This window comes from Heptranchias perlo, chromosome 7 (assembly GCF_035084215.1).
Source record: "Heptranchias perlo isolate sHepPer1 chromosome 7, sHepPer1.hap1, whole genome shotgun sequence".
NCBI classification, from domain to species: domain Eukaryota; kingdom Metazoa; phylum Chordata; class Chondrichthyes; order Hexanchiformes; family Hexanchidae; genus Heptranchias; species Heptranchias perlo.
The window spans coordinates 34,233,227-34,252,422 of NC_090331.1; the positions used below are offsets into that span (position 1 = coordinate 34,233,227).

Genomic DNA, 19,196 nt, shown 5'->3' on the forward strand with positions numbered 1-19,196 from the left:
AAAATTGGCTCAGTAACAGGAAACAAAGGGTAAAAGTCGATGGATGTCTTTGTGAATGGAAATCTGTTTCCAATGGTGTGCCACAGGGTTCAGTGTTGGGTCCCTTGCTGTTTGTGGAATATTGTGCGCAGTTCTGGTCACCATATTACAGGAAGGATGTAATTGCTCTGGAGAGAATGCAGAGAAGATTTACAAGGATGTTGCAAGGGCTTGAAAATTGTAGCTATGAGGAGAGATTGGATAGGCTGGGGTTGTTTTTCTTGGAGCAGAGGCAGCTGAGGGGTGACTTGATTGAGGTGTACAAAATTATGAGGGGCTCAGATAAGAGCAGATAGGAAGTATCTGTTTCCCCTAGCGGAGAGTTCAAGAACTAGAGGACATAGATTTAAGCTTATTGGCGGAAGGATTAGAGTGGACATGAGGAAATTTTTTTTTATCCAGAGTGGTGGGTGTAAGGAATTCACTGCCCGAATTGGTGATAGAGGCAGGGACCCTCAACTCTTTTAAAAGTACCTGGACCTGCACCTAAAATGCTGCAGGGCTACAGACCGGGTGCTGGAAGGCGGGATTAGAATGGGCACCTGGTTGTTCTTCGAGCTGGCATGGACACGATGGGCCGAATGGCCCCCTTCTATGCTGTATCTTTTCTATGGTTCTATTTGTTCATGTGGAGGGTAAATGCTGACACGGACTGCCAAATGGCCTGTTTCAGAGTTGTAACTTCTATACAAAACTGATTCTAAAGACAAAGTTATGATTTGTTAAGAGAATTAAAAGAGAACATGAACAGAAAATTAAGAATCAAGCATGACTGAGATTAGAAGGAATTCTCCTTCCCCTAACAAAGTGAACATGTGAAATAGACTGAGATGGAGCATTTTATTTAATTACTAACTCCATTATCTCAGAAGTTATTATGTTTGTTTTTCATTTGCTAAATATATTGTTAGTAGCTGCAGACGCCACTAGGCTTCTCTGTTCTGCAAGAACTCAAAAAGGTATTGTCTTCTTAGAAAGCAACAGTTTGTTTGTTTGTTTCCAAAATCTACAAAGACTAAATTTATTATAAATGTGACTATACCATACCTGGAATCAGCTTGGGATTCTGCAGCTTCAAGAGCAGATAACTCTTTATCCAATTTCCCCCCATAATTCACAGCCTGAAAATAAAGGTCAGTGAGATTTTATTATATAATCCTTGCAATCTATTGCCTGCACTGCATTCCAGCTCAACATTTTATTTTTTTGATTTTTGTCAAATGATACTAACAAATCTCTGCAAAATTACTCAGTATACATCTACAAAATATATATGTTGCACACTACTGGACACATTTTAAAAAAATGTTTGAAACAACAGAGTTTGAGGCAATGGAAAGTAGAATTCTCTATGCCCTTCTCCCCAAAGTTATGAGGAGAAACGGAGGTTCTTTTCATTAGAGCACAGAAGGATAAAAGAAATCTGGTAGAGTTGTTCAAGAAGGATTTTGATAAGGTAAATAAGCAAAGACTACTTCTGGTCAGTGAGTTATTAACTAGAGACCATAAATTTAAGATCACTGCCAAAAGAACAAACTAGAGGTTAGGAGAAGAGTTTTGTAAGAGGAATCTATAACAGCTTTTAAAAGGGAAGTGAATATTTGAAAAACAAAATTAAAGTACGGGGATAGGGACTAAGTAAATTGCTATTTCAGTGTGATGGCCTCCTCTTATTGTGTAAGATTCTAACAAATTATCTGCATGCTTAAGTTTTTTTTTAAAACCACCTCTATTAGCCATAGCTGGGTAGTGTTTTGCTTATTTGGGTGAATGCATCAGATATTGTAATTAGCACATCTACAATAAATAAGAACTGAACTAAAAATAATTTTAAATCCAATTTTAAGTGCATTATCTAAGTAATGATTCCTTAGAAAAAGTAGCATGGGATATTTACTGGAAGCCCTACATTATAATAGTAACTATACTTCAAAAGTATTTCATTGGCTGTGAAGTACTTTGAGACGTTCTGAGGTTGTGAAAGAAATTACATAAATACAAGTTCTTTCTTTGTAACCTTTGTAGAGTATAAACAAAAATAGTATTAAATTGTAATAACATTGGGGATACTAAATACAGGAGGAACTTTTTTTTAAAAACTAAAAGGGTGGTAAGTATGTGGAACAGATTACAGTCATGGCAGCAGGGAGAGCTCCCCTGCTCTTCTTTGAATAGTGCTATGGAATCTTTTATGATCACCTGAGGGGGCAGATGGGGCCTTGGTTTGATGTATCATCCAAAAGACGGCACCTCAGACAGTGCAGCACTCTCAGTACTGCGCTGGAGTATCAGCATCGATTATGTGCTCAAGTTTCTGGAGTGGGACTTGAGCCCATAACCTTCTGACCCAGAGGCGAGATTGCTACCACTGAGCCAAGGCTGACACTTAATGACAGTTCCCTGATGCAAGCACAGACTTGAAATGGCAAGGTTACACAAAAATATAATTTCCTGTAAGGCATGACAAGGTAGGAGATATTACTTTATCTTTGCTTTTGTGGGTCAAAAATGTTCTCCTTGCCTGAAGGCATTGACTCCTTACCTGAAGGCATTGACTCCTTACTGGGGTAGAGCTCGCCAGTATCCATTCCCTTTTTGTACCTCACCCAAGCACGAGAAGGTATTAACTGTTGTAAGGCCATTAAACTAGGGAGAGCATCACAGACGATACAGATCCATCCCATCCAATATTCACACACAGGCACTTCCAGTCAGAATAGAGATTATCTAACTCAGTATGTAAGGAGTCGCACAACACCAGGTTATAGTCCAACAGGTTTATTTGAAATCACAAGCTTTCGGAGCTTTGCTCCTTCGTCAGGACTCACCTGAGGAAGGAGCAAAGCTCCGAAAGCTTGTGATTTCAAATAAAGCTGTTGGACTATAACCTGGTGTTGTGCGACTCCTTACATTTGTCCACCCCAGTCCATCACCGGCATCTCCACATCATAACTCAGTATAGGCCTAGGATAGAACCTAGAACCTTCCTGGTCTGTACAGCTCAACTACTCACTGGTTAAATCCACTCAACCATCAGGGAATTTTTTTCCAATGAAATATAAATTGGAACAGAGCGCAAGGAAATTCAACACTATCCTTTTTTAAAAAAGATTTTTGGCAAATGACGTGTTGCAAGTTACTTGAATATTACATTGCTACATTTATTTTCATGAATGAACTGGAGTTGATGCTACAGATGAAAAGGATATGAAGTTTTAATTTTTGATAAAGTTTCAACTCATTTTCTTTTACAATATTAGATGCTGTGACCCCATCTAATATTAAACAAGCAGTAGCTATTGCAGAACAGATCACTCTCCTAGTCAATGAGGGGTTCTATACAGAATGTTAACCTGTTTTCCTCTTTCAAATGCTGACTGACCTGCTACATTGGTCCAGCATTTGTTGTTTTTCTTTTCAACTCTTTGCAAAAATCACTTCAAATTTGAGATTAGGCCCTCCTTGAAAAATTAGCTGGCTAAACAGCCAATAGGAATCCATTGAAAGCAGCCTAATGTGGTCTATGCGAGATCTGATGGAATGGTTTCAGATCAGGAGTCTGTACATTAAGGCTTTGGGTGATTCATGTTAAATGCCTCTGCAATTGGAGTTTTGGTTTACCACCACATTTTTGGACAACTTGTTTCTACTTTCCTCCACCCTCTGGCTGGGGGGTCTTGTGCTCAATCATCTATAGGTAGATAGGAGCAAATGTAGGCCTTCACCTCTGCTGGCTTTGGAAGTCTAGTCTGCCCCACTATATATAGGAACACAGGTCTTATTGACATCACCAAATGACTAACTTTCTTATTCATGGACTCAAATCCCAAACAAGTAGGGAAAGGATGTCAAATTTGTCTCAGTTTCCTCAAATCCTTCTCTCAAGAGCCCATGTCAGAGTGGACCTCCAAGGAAAATGTTACACAACTATTTCACCTGTGCAAGTAGAGAGCCAAAAGGCAAATTCAGAGATTTTTCTTGGATCATGGTTTGTAGGGCCCCCAATGTCATTCAGAGGGATATTTACAATTGATGATTCTTAGGGAGACTGTACTCCAAAAAGGTACGCAGAATACCAAAGTTACTTTAGCAATACTTCAATATGCAGCAACTAAACCTCTGAATTGAGGAGTCCCTGTTTGAGGCTAGAGCCAAGAGCCATGTTACTAATCAGAGTGTTATCTCTGGTGTAGACTGCTCGATACATGGAATTCAGTATCAGTTGATGTTGTCCAATGTGAGCAAGTCCCTACTGTTGAAAGCCCTCGCTGTTCAAAGTCCTCATTACCAATTGGTGCCATTAACATTCAACTGGATTGCTTATGCTTTCCACTGCATGGATCAGTGAAGGGCAAACCATATGACAATATTCCAGCTGGGCTACACTCTTGTGTGCCAAGTATAAAATTACAATTTGCTCCTAAAACTACTTGTATGTTAATAGTTTTTGGATGTTTTATTTGCTCCCTATGGCTACTTAAGGTGCAAAAGATTGGTCGATGGCATTACAATATCACCTGCAGCATAACTTTTCTCTTGTTTGCTTGTCCTTAGTTCCTAAACCTATTCAATGATAAATTTGATACTCTAATATCAATCTCATCTAATATACTTCTGTATACTGAAGACTTTACCTCAAACTTTGGTAAAAGGTCTAGAACCTTTAGCTGGAGAGAAACAAACTGCCACAATTTTGAGGCTTCATATAACACGAGAGTAGGAGACCATGTACAGCACCATCTAATGTCATGACATTTTCATGTATGTGCTCATTATGTAGTTTTCCCTGAACCCATCAAGTTAGGCCATTATTCAGAGTGTGTCAAGTAAGTAGAATGGAGAATCAATGTTTTGATCTCATTTAAAAGTACTCATTGTGAATGCTGAATGTGCAAAATGAGAAAACTTATTGCATTCTTCAATAGTTTTGGAACTTCCATGATATTGATACAGCGAGTTCCATTTGCCCAACAAAATTTTTTTAATAATAAATCAAGTCAACAGTGTCCAAAATTATTTATTGTCTCTCCCTTCCTTCCCCCAACCAAATTGTCCACAAAGAGATTCGCCACTTGTAACCTTTGCTTTGGCAATCATAGCTGTTTACAGAAGTGATTTAGGCAATTTCCAGAGGCTGGATTTACTTATGTAAAATGCAGTAATTTTACCTCCACCAGTTTCTTCTTTTCTGCCTCACATGTAGCCTGAATCCCGTTATATTGTGCTTGAAGCTATTAAAAAAGAAATTGGAGTATTAAATAACAATTACACCTATTTGGTCATATACTTATGTTCATTACTGTTATCCAAGAGTCAACAGCTCGTGTTTTGAATGTCCTTAGTGAATCCACACACACTGCACCTGTGTACAGTTCATTAGAGGTCAACAGCCCTCTGCGAAAAGTACCTCCTAGCATCTAACCTAGTTTTATGCTTTTGTGACTTATACTTATGCGCCTGCTCTACCCTAACTTATCAGCTCAAATAGTCTATCCACTTGGACCAAGTCTAATCCTTCCATTATTTTAAAGAACGTAATTATTTCTTCTTGAAGTCCACACTATTCCACAGTAAAAAGCCTTAGCTCTCTTGCCTATCCTGCTAAAGGCCCTTAAACTATGTACCAATCTAGTGGTCTGCCGCTGAACCTTTCCCAAGGCCTCTATACCCTCCACGATATGAGAAAACTGGAACTGGACACAGTATTCTAATATGGTCTGATCAAGGCCTTATACAAAGCAAGGATAGTGTCTTATATTTAATTGTCCTGGCAATACATCCTAACACACTATTCACTTTCACAACTGCCTTGCAGCATTGGTCATGAACCTTCAATGATTCATGCAGTAGAATCCCATGTCCTCCCACTCAGTAGCCTTGAGCATACAACTCTGCTTAGACTTGTGCCCACTCAAGTGCATCATGCTACATTTGTCTATATTAAAAAGATATCTGCCAGACACTGGCCCATTCCATCTATCTAGATCTGCCTGCAATTTATTTTTTAATCCAAGGTCCTTACAACCGCAGACATCTGTTATTCACGAACTTGCGCATAGATCCCCAACACTTTCATCCAGATCGCTGATAAAGATGAAGAGCAATGGTGGGTCTTTGCTAGTGACCACTCCCCATGCAGAGCCTCTACTGTTTTAATAACTACTTTATCTACAAGAATCTACTAGATTCATATCCAACCAAAAATCAACTCTCAACCTTGCCTTTTGTGTGGCACTTTGTCAAAGGCTTTTTGAAAGTCTAGATACACAATGTCAACTGAGCTAACATTAACCAGGCGGTCAACATCCACCAACTTTGAATCTACAGCCTAATGTGCTGCCTACTCCCCATCTGACATCCACGTCATGGATTAGCCAGAACCTTTTGCAGATCAACAATGGCAAAGCAGAAGCCTTTTGGTTCTTATCAAAACTTCACACTTTGGCCACTGATCCAATCCATTGCCCTGGATGCCTGCACAAATTCAATCTGGTGGTGTGAAATCTCAACTGATCAACTTAACGGAACTGAACTTCAAAGCCCACAACTAGACCATCACCAAGAACATCTACTTCCAATACAAATATGGTCCTTTCAACATTCCTACTTCACCCTTCACTGCTGTTGAAACCCTCATCCAAGCCTTGGTCACTTTCAGATTCAACTATTCCAATGTGATGCTGGCCTCCTGAGCTTCACCCTTTTATAGACTCCAACTCATCCAGTTCTCTTCCATCTTCAACCTATCCAAGAAAAAACCTTGTTGAACAACCATCCCTTCCCTTGCTGACCTCTAATGGCTTCTCATCCTTCAATGCATGGACTTCAAAATCCTCACCCTGGTCTTAAATCCCTCCTCAGCCTTGCTCTTTCCTATCTCTGAAATGTCCCTGCTCTCACATTCTGGTCCCCTCCTTCACTCTACCATTGATGGCAGAGCCTTCAGCCACCTTATTCACACTATCTGGAACACACTCTCTAAATCTCTCTGCCTTGTCACATCTCTCCCCACCTACTTCAACAGAGCCTTGCGTTAGTCTAAATTTCCTGCTATTCCTGCTCAACTCTGACCCCAACTGTGAAGCAATTTGGATCATTTTGCTAGATTTAAAAGGCATTATTTAAATGTAAGAAGTTGCTGGATTTTACTTTATCCTGCTACTACACATCGATTCAAATGGTTTTGATTGCTGGCATTAGTGATTGGAATTCACTCATGCCAAAAAATGTTCTGGGGAGAAATGTACTTTGAAAATGGAATTCAACTAGACCCTCTAGTCAAGATAACTATACTTGTTCAATTTAAAGGAATACAAATTCTAACACATTTAGTATGACCCAATAAAAGCTTCAGTAATTCTCATTTCACAGTTTTGATCAAATCACTAGACAGCAAAGCTTTATGAGAAAAAATAACCTGTCAAAATATAGGAAACGTCTCTTGCAAAGATTTCACTCCAGAAACCTACTTCTTCCAACTGCTTTGATTTTTGCAAGATTTGTTTGTTGAGAGATGCAACCTGTCTCCGATGTTGCTGAGCAGCTCCGAGCCACTCAGGGCGATCCTCGGCTGAAAGCTCAGATTGCTGCAAATATAAAAATTGCCACTTTAAATAAATGGATCACTTCACTTCAATATCTACTACCACAACAACTGTGCTCTGCTGAGTCACAATGGAACTGCAGATGTGTGTTGAAATAACTGTCAATGAAATGACCATGACCAGAAGAATGGAACTGAAAAGAAAAACCACATTTTACTACCCACTTAACATTACTGTTTTGTAATGAATTTGCTTAAAGTTCAACTTCTAGACAGTTAAATTTCTTGAAGTACAATCCTACGTGGTTCTTTGAACAGGGAAGGTTATGGCTATGTATGTATTGGAATCCTATGGCCCAAATCAGAAGGTGCAAGTGCCATATAAAAAGTAAGCACCATAATCTCCTGAAAGAGAAAGCTTCACATTCCCTGTGAGGTCTGTAGCCTGTATTTTGCTTTGACTTCAGTCAGAAAATAGGTAGGATCAAAATTAATTTCATCACAGGAAGTTCAGTACCATCTTGGTGCTTAATTTTCCTGGCTCAAATAGATCCCAACTGGCACCCAAAACTGGTCCAGATTTACTAGATTTTTAGTGGGACTGCTCAATGTTATCTGTTGACTGTGCAACTATATGCGAAGATCCAGAACTCTGCAGATAGATCTCCTTAGTATAGCGACATTAGCAAAACAAGACCCAGAATTGATAATTTCCCCTCCCTCGCCTCATTTTTTTCTATTGTAGCACCTCCCCCAATGTACATGTGGTCAGGAGTGTGGGGCAGCTGCACAGCTGGTACATGACTACAACCAAGGGGAAGGGGAGAGAGGAGAAAAAAAATATACCTAACCCTAACCCTCTGTTGGGAAATATCTAGTTGAATTTGGGAACTCGGTACTGTGGGACTTAAAGTTGTATCTCTCTAGTGTGTGGTACTGTGGATGGATGGGGGGAGTAAATGGAAAAGTTCTTACATTGAACATAATGCTTTATATGCTTAAATTCTCAATATTTCTTCACTGACTTCTTGATCTCCACCACATCCTTAAATGAAGTAATAAAAATCTTGCTTCTTCATTATGTGCTCCAGCAATTAAAATGCAAGCTTAGATTATTATTCAAGTGCAGTACCGTGTTGTATTGTCAGAGGTGCTATCTTTCAGATTCAATGTTAAACCGAACCCCATTTGCCTGTTCATGTGGATATAGATATCTCATGGCACTACTCAACTAGCAAAGTGTTCTTCTGGTGTCCCAGCCTAACAATTCCTCCATCAAAAAACAAACAGATGATTTGGCCATTTATCTAATTTGCCATTTATAGTACCTCGCTGCATGCAAACTGCCTATATAAGAACAGCAACTTCATTTCAAAAGTAACTTATTGGCTGTGAAGTGCATTGAAATGTCCAGAGGATATGATAAGGTGTTCTCAATTCTTCAATAAAACAGATTCTTCACATCTGCAATGTCTAACCAACAGCAACCAGCTTTTAACTTTAATAGATTCCTTTATCTACATTGTTGGCCTCAAAAAGTGAAATTGCCCATCTCTTCCGTTGCTGAAGTTGATTCCAAAAAGCTTGGTTTCCTCTTGTACGAAATACTACTTTTCTTCTGAACTCTCTAAAAAGCTCAAATCTGTTCAACACTTGAACTTTAAATACCACTCCCATATCTAAGGAGGTACATGTACCATTTCTCTCTCTCAAACAGGATACAAGACAGATTTTCATCTGATAAGCTATTCCACTTACAGCCCTAAAATTGACATTAGTGCATAAATTTTCAGGCCATATAATATTGTATTATAATTAGAGCTAATTTGTCATGGGAAATTTTTATTAAAAAGTCACGCGATGGTTGCGGGTAACAAAAAGAGAGCAAAAAAGTTTAAAGTAAGGCCAAATGACTAAGCTGTTTTTTGGTGATTAAATGGATCAGCAAAATTAAACTCCTAAATTACCACTGCTCACATTCTGCAAATTAGCTCAATTTATCAGAGCAAACACCCAGTTCAACTCTCGTTACAGGAGACAAAAAAAGTCTCAGACACTGTTGCTGTCTTCCTTCCTGAACTTTAGTACTGGGTCTTGTCTATAGTACTCAAACTTAGCTTTTTTTAAAAAAATGATTTCAGTGTTCTATCCCTTCCTCTCCAAAATGTGTTGGGCCGGGGGGGGGGGGAGGAAAAGAGAGAGGGGAGTTCCTCAGAGAGCTTCCCACTGCCCCATCTTTCCCTTTTCATTCTCTCCTCACTCCCCTCCCCCAAGGTATGTGCCTCTCTCTGGTTGCACTCGAGCTCCTCCCTCACAATCTAACCTGACAGTGCTCACATGACTGAGTTGATCTCTCCCACTTAATTTCTAACTTCCTTAATATCAGCTCTTGCACCCAATTTCTAACTCCTCTTTTGGCTCCCACTGTGCTCCGCCTTCCAATATGCCCAGAATAGGGTGATATTTAAAACTCATGTTATTCTTGGCAAAATCACAACAGTCACAGTAGAAATCACAGGGCTGCTTGCAAAATGTCAGTGACAAATCACTATCCTGTAACCATAAGAAAAATGAAAATGCATTGAGTATCAAATTGAAGACATGAATACACATGTACTTACACAATTTAATTCATTATGTTGTAATACTAGGTCAAAACACAGACACTCAACTGATACAATACATATACAGGCTGATGAACCAATATGTTCTCAAGCTGGATTCAGAGGACAGCTCAAACTATTGTCTTGAAATACAAGCTTAACTGTGAAATTTAACGTGCAGGCAAGTTGTTATTAATGAATCTCAAATGAGGTCAGTATTACATCTATATAAATCGAATTTTACAACTACAATTCAAAAACAACCACTGGGGTTTTAGATTGAAAGTATTTCCCACCTAATCTTCAGGTTATCTTTGTTTAATTGAAGTTATAGCACCAATTCTGTTACTCATCACAAGAAAAAAAATCTATTGTTACACCCATCCTCAAAGAATGTGTTAAAATTGAAATGCTAGTTTAATTTGACTTTTTGTGTGTTTTATTCAATCAGCTCAGAAAAAGACAAATTGGAATATTTTCTCAATGGCGAGAGGCTAAGAACTATGGAGGAGCAAAGGGATTTGGGTATTCATGTGCAGATCACAGCTATGCCATCCAGGAATTATTTTTTCATACACAGGCTTGTGGAACTCTCTCCCCAAAAAGACTATGATGCACTGGGTCAATTGAAATTTTCAAGACTGAGAGCAATAGATTTTTGTTAATTAAGCATATCAAGGGATATGGAGCAAATGTGGGTAAATGGAGTTGGGGTACATATCAGCCATGATCTAATAGAATGACTGAACAGGCTTGAGGAGCTATAATGGCCTACCCCTGTTCCTATATAATAAATGTGTATCCGACAGCTATTAAAATCCAATACACCATTCTGGGTCTAAGGTACAGAGCACTAAATTTGTTGAAAAAGCTGTAAATAGTATTCGGCAGAATTTAACAATAAAGTGCATTTTTAAATACGTACCTTTTCAGCATATTCTGATGCAATCTGCTTAATTTCTTCTGACTGTAGTCCTACTATGTGACCCACTGTACTTGCAGTCAGTCTTCCCTGAAAATCAAAAATATGAAGCAAATGTCAAGCAACAATCCATGGACTGTAACTGTTCAAAAGTTAGGACAAAATCAGTTTAAAATGTTCAGTTTTTGACAGTGTGACGTCAGTTGTTTTTTGTAAAACCAAGACTAAGAAGCTCAATGTCAAATAGCGCCACTGGGCTACATTCGAAAAAATATTTTGGATTATTCAAGCACTTAAGTGTGCTTTTATGATTAACACTATATTGCACCGTCAGGGTGAGCAAAAGGATACACTATTTAATACTAGTTTCTAAGGCAACTTTACTACCTTGATAAAGGATATCTTGGTAGGGGCGAAGTGAGTGCTTAGTCATGCTGGCAAGTGCTTCCTAACATTTAACACTGATGTTTATTAATGTCATTGCTTTCATGGCTTCCAGTTATCACAGTCAACTGCCAGATTTTTTTTTGGTGTGGGGAGGGGGTGGGAAAGAAAGGGCGAAGTGGCAGAATGTAAACTATGGGTCTGATTTGGCGGTGGATAGAGCTGCATGCAGCAATGTTATTCTCACCACACTAGTGTTATGGCACTATTTGAAGAATTCTCATTTAATTTTTTTAAAGTGCCTTAGATCCCTGCACAAAAGTGTCTGAGTACTTGACAAAACTTGCAGGAATGTAATCAATGATACAATATTACACAACTTAAAGCAAAAATTACAAAGAATTAAACAATGATAACAACTTACATTTATAAAGCACTTTTAATATAGAAAAATCTCCCAATGTACATCAGAGGCATTAGGAAAATGGATGACAAGCCAAAAAACATAAGATTAGGAGAGGTGATTTGGTCAGAGGTTAGTTTTAAGGAGGATCTTAAAAGGGAGAGAGGAGATAGAAGAGATGGGGTTTAGGGAAGGAATCGCAAAGAGCAAGACCTAGGTAGCTGATGGCCGATAGCCAATGGTGGACTAAAGGGGGACTGTCAGTTTCAGCAGTTTTGGAGGGTGGAATGGGGTGGGTGGCTGTAGTGGGTTACAGAGATTGGATACGGTAACACAGTGGTTATGATTCTGGATTAGTGATCCAGAGAACACGAGTTGAAATGGCAGTTTGATAATTTGAAGAGTTTTTTAAAAATCTGGAAATAAAATGCTGGTGTCACTAAAAGTAACCATGAAGCTGTTGGAATTGTTGTAACTACCCAACTGCTTCAATGATGTGCTTAATGGAAGGAAACCAGCCATTCTTTCCTCGTCTGGCTTATGTGACTCTAGTCTCATACCAAAGTGGTTGACCCTTAACCGCCCTCTGAAGTGGCCTAGTAAGCCACTCAGTTGTATTTCAAGTAGGCCAAACACCACCTTCACAAGGGCAACTAAAGAGGGGCAATAAACACTGGCCTTGCCAGTAACGCTCACATCCCAATTGTGTATTAAAAAAGGGAGGGACGAAGCCATGGAAAGTTAACACAAGGATACGATTTTAAATTTGAAGTGTTGGGGGCTAGGGAGCCAAAGTAGGTCAGTGTAGATGGGGTGACAAGCATGCAGGGTAGATTTAGGCAGTAGTTTTTCGATAAGCTAGGGTTTAAAGAGAGTGGAAGGCGAGAAACCAGCAAGCAGAGCATTTGAAGTACTTGAGTCTGGAGGTGACAAAGGCACATATGAAGATTTTAGCAGCTGATGGGCTGAGGTGGGCAGTGTTATGGAGGTAGAAGTAGGCAGTTTTTGTGATAGCAAAGGATATGGGGCTGGAAGCTCAACTTGGGAATCAAACAGGATACTGAGGATGTAAACAGTCTGGTTCAGAGAAGACACAGACTTAGTTTGCTATCAATTTGATATCTTCAATCATTTCAGTGGGATTAAATATACTTAAATCACTGACAGTAAAATTGTACAGACCAGAGTTATAGGGTGTTGAATGGATTCCAATTCAGCACCTTCCCACACATCTCAGTGGTTTCATGATTGCAGGAAGCAATGTGAGGCAAGATGCGAGATAAAGACATGAAAAGTAGAGAGAGAATTCTGGAAACGCAATGCATGATATACGACTGGGTATGTGCACAACATAGAAGTCTCCATGAAGAAAATATTGTGGAGTAATAATCTGCTATCGGAGTTATTACAGCAAGTAGATCTGAATTGAATTAATGATGCACCTGCTCGCCACTATCACAAATAAGAACATAAGAAATAGGAGCAGGAATAAGCCATATGGCCCCTCGAGCCTGCTCCACCATTCAATAAGATCGTGGCTGATCTTCGAACTCAACTCCACTTTCCTGTCTGATCCCCATATCCCTTGATTCCCTAAGAGTCCAAAAATCTATTGATTTCAGAATTGAATACACAACAACCGAGTATCCACAGCCCTCTGGGGTAGAGAATTCCAAATACTCTCGACCCTCTGAGTGAAGAAATTCCTCATCTCAGTCCTAAATGTCTGACTCCTTATCTTGAGACTATGTCCATTAGTTCCAGACTCTCCAGCCAGGGGAAACATCCTCTCAGCATCTATCCTGTCAAGCCCTCTAAGAATCATTTATGTTTCAATGAGGTCACCTCTCATTCTTCTAAACTACAGAATATAGGCCCATTCTACTCAATCTTTCCTCATAGGGCAATCCTCTCATCCCAGGAATCAATCGAGTGAACCTTCGTTGCATCACCTCTATGGCAAGTATATCCTTCCCTAGGTAAGGAGACCAAAACTGCACATAGTACTCCAGGTGAGGTTTCACCAAATCTCTGTACAATTGCAGCAAGGCCTCCTTACTATTGAACTCCAACCCCCTTGCAATAAAGGCCAACATACCATTTGCCTTCCTAATTGCTTGCTGTACCTGCATGCTAACTTTGTGTTTCATGTACAAGGACACCCAAATCCCTCTGAACACCAACATTTAATTGTTTCTCACCATTTAAAAAATATTGTTTTTCTATTCTTCCTACCAACGTGAATAACCTCACATTGCCCCACTTTATACTCCATCTGCCACCTTCCTGCCCACTCACTTAACCTGTCTATATCCCTTTGCGTCCTCCTCACAGCTTACTTTTTGACCTAGCTTTGTATAGTCAGCGAACCTGGATACATTACACTCGGTCCCTTCATCTAAGTCATCAATAAAGATTGTAAATAGCTGAGGCCCAAGCACCAATCCATGTGGCATCCCACCAGTTGCAGCCTGCCAACCTGAAAACCGTTTATTCCTACTCTCTGTTTTCTGTCCATTAACCAATCCTCTATCCATGCTAATATATTACCCCCAAATCCCATGAGCCCTACTCTTGTGTAACAACCTTGCATGGCATCTTATCGAATGCCTTTTGAAAATCTAAATATACTACATCCACTGGTTTCCCTTTATCTTCCCTGCTAGTTATATCCTCAAAAAGCTCCAGCAGATTTGTTAAACACGATTTCCCTTTCATAAAACTATGTTGACTCTGCCTAATCAGGTTATGATTTTCTAAGAGCCCTGTTACCACTTCTTTAATAATGGATTCCAGCAATTTTCCAATGACCGATGTCAGGCTAACTGGCCTGTAGTTCCCTGTTTCCTCTCCCTCCTTTCTTGAATAGTGGTGTTACATTTGCTACCTTCCAATCCATTGGACTGCTCTAGAATCTAGGGAATTTTGGAAGATCACAACCAATGCATCCACTGGGAGAACGGGAGAAGCAAATAAAAGCAGACTTAAATGAACCCCACCTTTTGGGTGGATACCAGAAGAACAGGGGATAATTGCTGCCTTTTTTTGTTAAATGTGTCTTACATTGCTGTCATTTTGATGAGAAGTGAATGGTCTCCAAAAACTTGGCAGGCCCAAGTGCAATTGGAAACATTGACTATCTGTGAATGAGTCAAAAATATTGTAAAATTCCAGAGTCCCTACATAAATAGCAATATGGTATTTTAAATTTGTAGACACAGAAAAATCTAATACTTCAACTCCAATACATCACACTGTATTACTGGCAGTGTTTCATATAAAATTCAGAATTGCTCTGCTTTCTTATTAACAAAAAGAAAATGGATGTTTCTACACTCATTTGATCTCAATCAGATTCTACAAGAATAACTAATAGCTATTTGGAAGAAAAACAATTCTGATCTTGTAATTCTGAATATGGTATAGAAATACTATTTAGTTCTCAAAAGGACAGATACCTTCTGGCTGATATGTTACACACACAAGCTCTAGAAACAAGCAATAACAACCTAAAACAATTTCCTTCTTGCAACTTATTAGTAAAAGTCAGATGAAAGTATCTCAAAAAAGTCTTAAAACCTAAAATCATCGATGCTTAAAAAAGTATCCCAGAACTTTATCTCATCATGAATAATACGTATGCATTTGTATTTGGTCTTTCAGCATTTAAAATTAATTACTTCTTCAGTTGCCATCACAGCCATTCCAGTCATCAACGTTTTAATGCGAAGCTGCAATCAGAAAAATGGAAATCACAGATAGTTACAAGAATAAAAATTCTGAAGTTGAGCGTAAACTCTTTTATAACTTAAAATAGTCATGAAGCGATGAAAAATAGTGAATGTTAAAAAAGTGAATGAATCATTGTGAAATGAATTTCATACTTGACAATATTCTAAACATTAAGATTATGTTTCAGTTGAATAAATTCTCAAATAGCTCATCAAAATGTATCCCTGCATAGCAAATACTATGCAGGGATACATTTAATTTAGTTTTGACTCTCCATGTAATAAACTTAAAACACTGTACATCTTGTATAGGTATAACACTGATCAGGGTTACAGTATCAATACATTCCTCTTAAAATATTAGCATTGCCCCCAGGGGATTATAAGCATTGTTTCAGACTGCAAAAAATTTAAATGAACTTCAAATGAAACAAAATCATAATTGTGCTATACAAGTCCTTCGATTTTTCAAAAAGAAAACAATTTGAGTAGCAATTTAATTACTGTAATAACAGTCATTGCGTACATGGAACGAAATGACCACTTTGACAGGAGGCACTAAATTAGGAAAGTAAGAAGCGTAATGATGCAAGAAACAAATATCACACTGATGCATTAAAGCGGAGGTACCCAGACTGGAGGCACAACAAAGTTATCATGGGGCACAAGAAAGACGGGCTGGATTATTGTTCGCCAAGTGTGATTCTAGCTTCAAATTTGTCTTGTTCGTTTAATTTTATTCAAAGTTTGTTCTGTATGTTTTTGTCCACTTCACTGCAAGCAGGAGGAATACTGGAGTGATTGATGATGTTATGGCAGCACTCTTCCCCCCTCCCAATAACTGACAGCAGCCGGTGAGGGTGCGGGTGGCCAGTGAGCAAGTACGAACAGGAGACGCATATAAGGCGGGTTCCGTGACTCGGATCAGTGGCGCACGGAGGATAGAAGCCAAGAAATTTGAATCCACTGAATTTAACTGCAAACTTGGACAAGCAAACAGCCAGCCAACAAATTTTGGAAAAAGAGATCACCTGGTAAGACAATCAGCACACTGTCCAGACTGCAATTGTGAAAAATGGTCACTTGAGCAAGGTACTGGACAGGTGGTGCCAATGGAAGTGTTCCCCAGTCTGAATTGCTACCTTCAGGAGATAAGGGGAGAACATTGTTTGGGGGGGGGGGGGGGGGGGAAGAAACGGGGGGAACTAAGGTGAATTAAAACACTGCCATAGGTTTTGAACGGCTGTAGTTTTATGTGGATAAAGCTTACACAATTGTGAATCTAAAGGTGGTTTCCTGGGCCCAGGCAGCTCCAGAGCTGTTGTCTGCCTGGTTTGAACTTCCATTCCCTGCTGTTTGCAACGTACCCACTTCAGTAAAATCCACATAACTGACATCAGTGGATATACTGGAGGATTTCCATGGCAGTTAGAAAACTGACTTTAAAAGTCAAATTTAAGTTCATTTTCTTCCACAGATATAACATTTTGAACTTTAAATTTTAATTAGTAAGTACCCTCCTAGATTTTTCTTCCCCTTTGTGTTGAGAACAATATTAGGGCTTTGTCAAGCTAACCAATTGCTCTGCAGAATACCATCATTTTGGTGTACGACAAATCATAGAATGGTTACAGCACAGAAGGCAGCCATTCGGCCCAATGAGCCTATGCAAGAGCACTCCAGTTAGTCCCATTTCCCTGTAGCCCTGCAAATTTTTTCCCCTTCAAGTATTTATCCAGTTCTTTTTTGAAAGCCACGATTGAATCTGCTTCCACCACCCTTTCAGGCAGTGCATTCTAGATCATAATTACTCGCTGAGTAAAAAAGATTTTCCTTATGTCGCCTTTGGTTCTTTTGCCAATCACCTTAAATCTGTGTCCTCTGGTTCTCGACCCATCCACCAATGGGAACAGTTTCTCTTTATTTACATATCTCAATTCTATTAATGGTTTTCATAGCATTTATATTCTCGTACAACTTGCTCATTACAAGTTGTCCATTTACTTGTTGGCATAAAATCAGGTTTAACTAGCTAAAAGATATTTACAATGGGCTAATGCAATTCTAATTTTCTAAATCTGGCCCTCAAAGTCCAGACAACTCAGTCCAATCTGTGCTTGTATTTATTTCCTGGTTTGTAATGTTTGAATTGCATGGCTCCAGAGGTTTGAAAAGGACTATTTTTAGCAAAACACCAAAATCTGTTAGTATCAGTAACTTGAGATGTACACAAATGAAAAGAACATGGATTTAAATTTTATTTATGGCCCCCTGCTTTTAACTGGTAGTCTATAAGCTGTAGTATTATACAAGGCATGAGGGAAAGAAGGAAAAGTAAATGCTTCAAGGGATTATTTCTCATTACAAAGACTACGTATAATAACGTACCTCTTCAACAGCCTGCAGATCATCTTCCTCAGACACTTCAGTCATCCCAGCTGTCAACCCTGTTGCCAGGGCCCCTTTGTCTTCAGTCTGTAAAGCCAAATTAAAAAAAAATACAATAGAAAATTATATGCAGATAAGTAATGTAACTCCTCAAAGTGACTGTAGCATTAGCAAAGATTAAAATCTGGTCATCAGTAAAACATTGTGACAACATATTTGTATATGACATGTTTGATTGAAGTCTGAATACTATACCTAAAATATAAAGACAGTAAGAGAACATTTAAGGATGCAAATAGTTGGCAGCTTACGTAAGTGTCTACACTTTAAAAGCTATCTCCACAAGAAGTTATCACAAATTAACACCATTCTTAATTTTTACTATTCTCTTGATCTCCACCTCCAAAATTCTGTGGCCGTGTGGAGAAACTTAAAAAGCTATCCTTTAAATATCTCTTACTGTGGAAATCTATGATTTATTGAACTAAACTCAAAATTTTAACCAACATAAACTCAAATTAACAGTTTATGCTGAGCAAAGCAATGAAAATGTAAAATCTCAAATCACCTTTTGAATAAGTGAGATTATTCAAATTAAATCCTTACCTTTTCGGTTTTAGACTGTCGGCTGAAACCATACTTACTGCAGAAAGAGGGGGGGAAAAAAAACAAAACAGTACTTCAGTAAGAACATTCTTCAAATGATCAGAAGCATCTCCATTAAGATGATTGCATCATATTAAGAATATACTAGCTTTGGAACAGTATGGATCATATTCAAGTGGCAACGCTCAGGCTGCCATCACACGCAGTGCCCAGCTATTCCCACGTCATTTGAAAACTTAAAAACAACTTCTAAGCATGATTAATTTCAAGTTGCAATAAGCAGGGTAGACTTCTAAAGCTTGCAACTGATTAACCACTGACTGATATGCCATTACATTACTGGTTTTGCAAAGCAATCTTGGATACATATCAATACAATGAAAGTGTAAAGAGAGTCAGGTTAATGATGACAAGAGCAGCTGTGAAACAACCTCCAATAAGTAGTCCATCATCACTTGGGCTTCAAACCCAAGTATAACTTGACCCGGTGCAGTCAAGGTTATAAAGTTCTCCAGTGGTCCAATGGAAGCCTGGGGACTTTTTAATTTCAAACTTTCAATGTTTTTAATATATTTCA

At 38.8% G+C, this 19,196-nt stretch overlaps 1 protein-coding gene across 2 annotated transcripts in view; it reads right to left on the reverse strand.

The window, feature by feature from the left end:
- ccdc93 (coiled-coil domain containing 93) overlaps positions 1-19,196 on the reverse strand; it is a 65,886-nt gene that overhangs the window by 21,382 nt on the left and 25,308 nt on the right. For both annotated transcript variants that reach the window (XM_067987277.1, XM_067987278.1), the window contains 7 exons: positions 18,620-18,656; positions 18,014-18,100; positions 15,575-15,625; positions 11,111-11,197; positions 7,509-7,625; positions 5,208-5,270; positions 1,087-1,160 (listed from right to left, as the gene is read on the reverse strand). In XM_067987277.1, the coding sequence (XP_067843378.1) occupies positions 1,087-1,160; positions 5,208-5,270; positions 7,509-7,625; positions 11,111-11,197; positions 15,575-15,625; positions 18,014-18,100; positions 18,620-18,656 (516 nt within the window). The remainder of the gene's footprint in view (positions 1-1,086; positions 1,161-5,207; positions 5,271-7,508; positions 7,626-11,110; positions 11,198-15,574; positions 15,626-18,013; positions 18,101-18,619; positions 18,657-19,196) is intronic.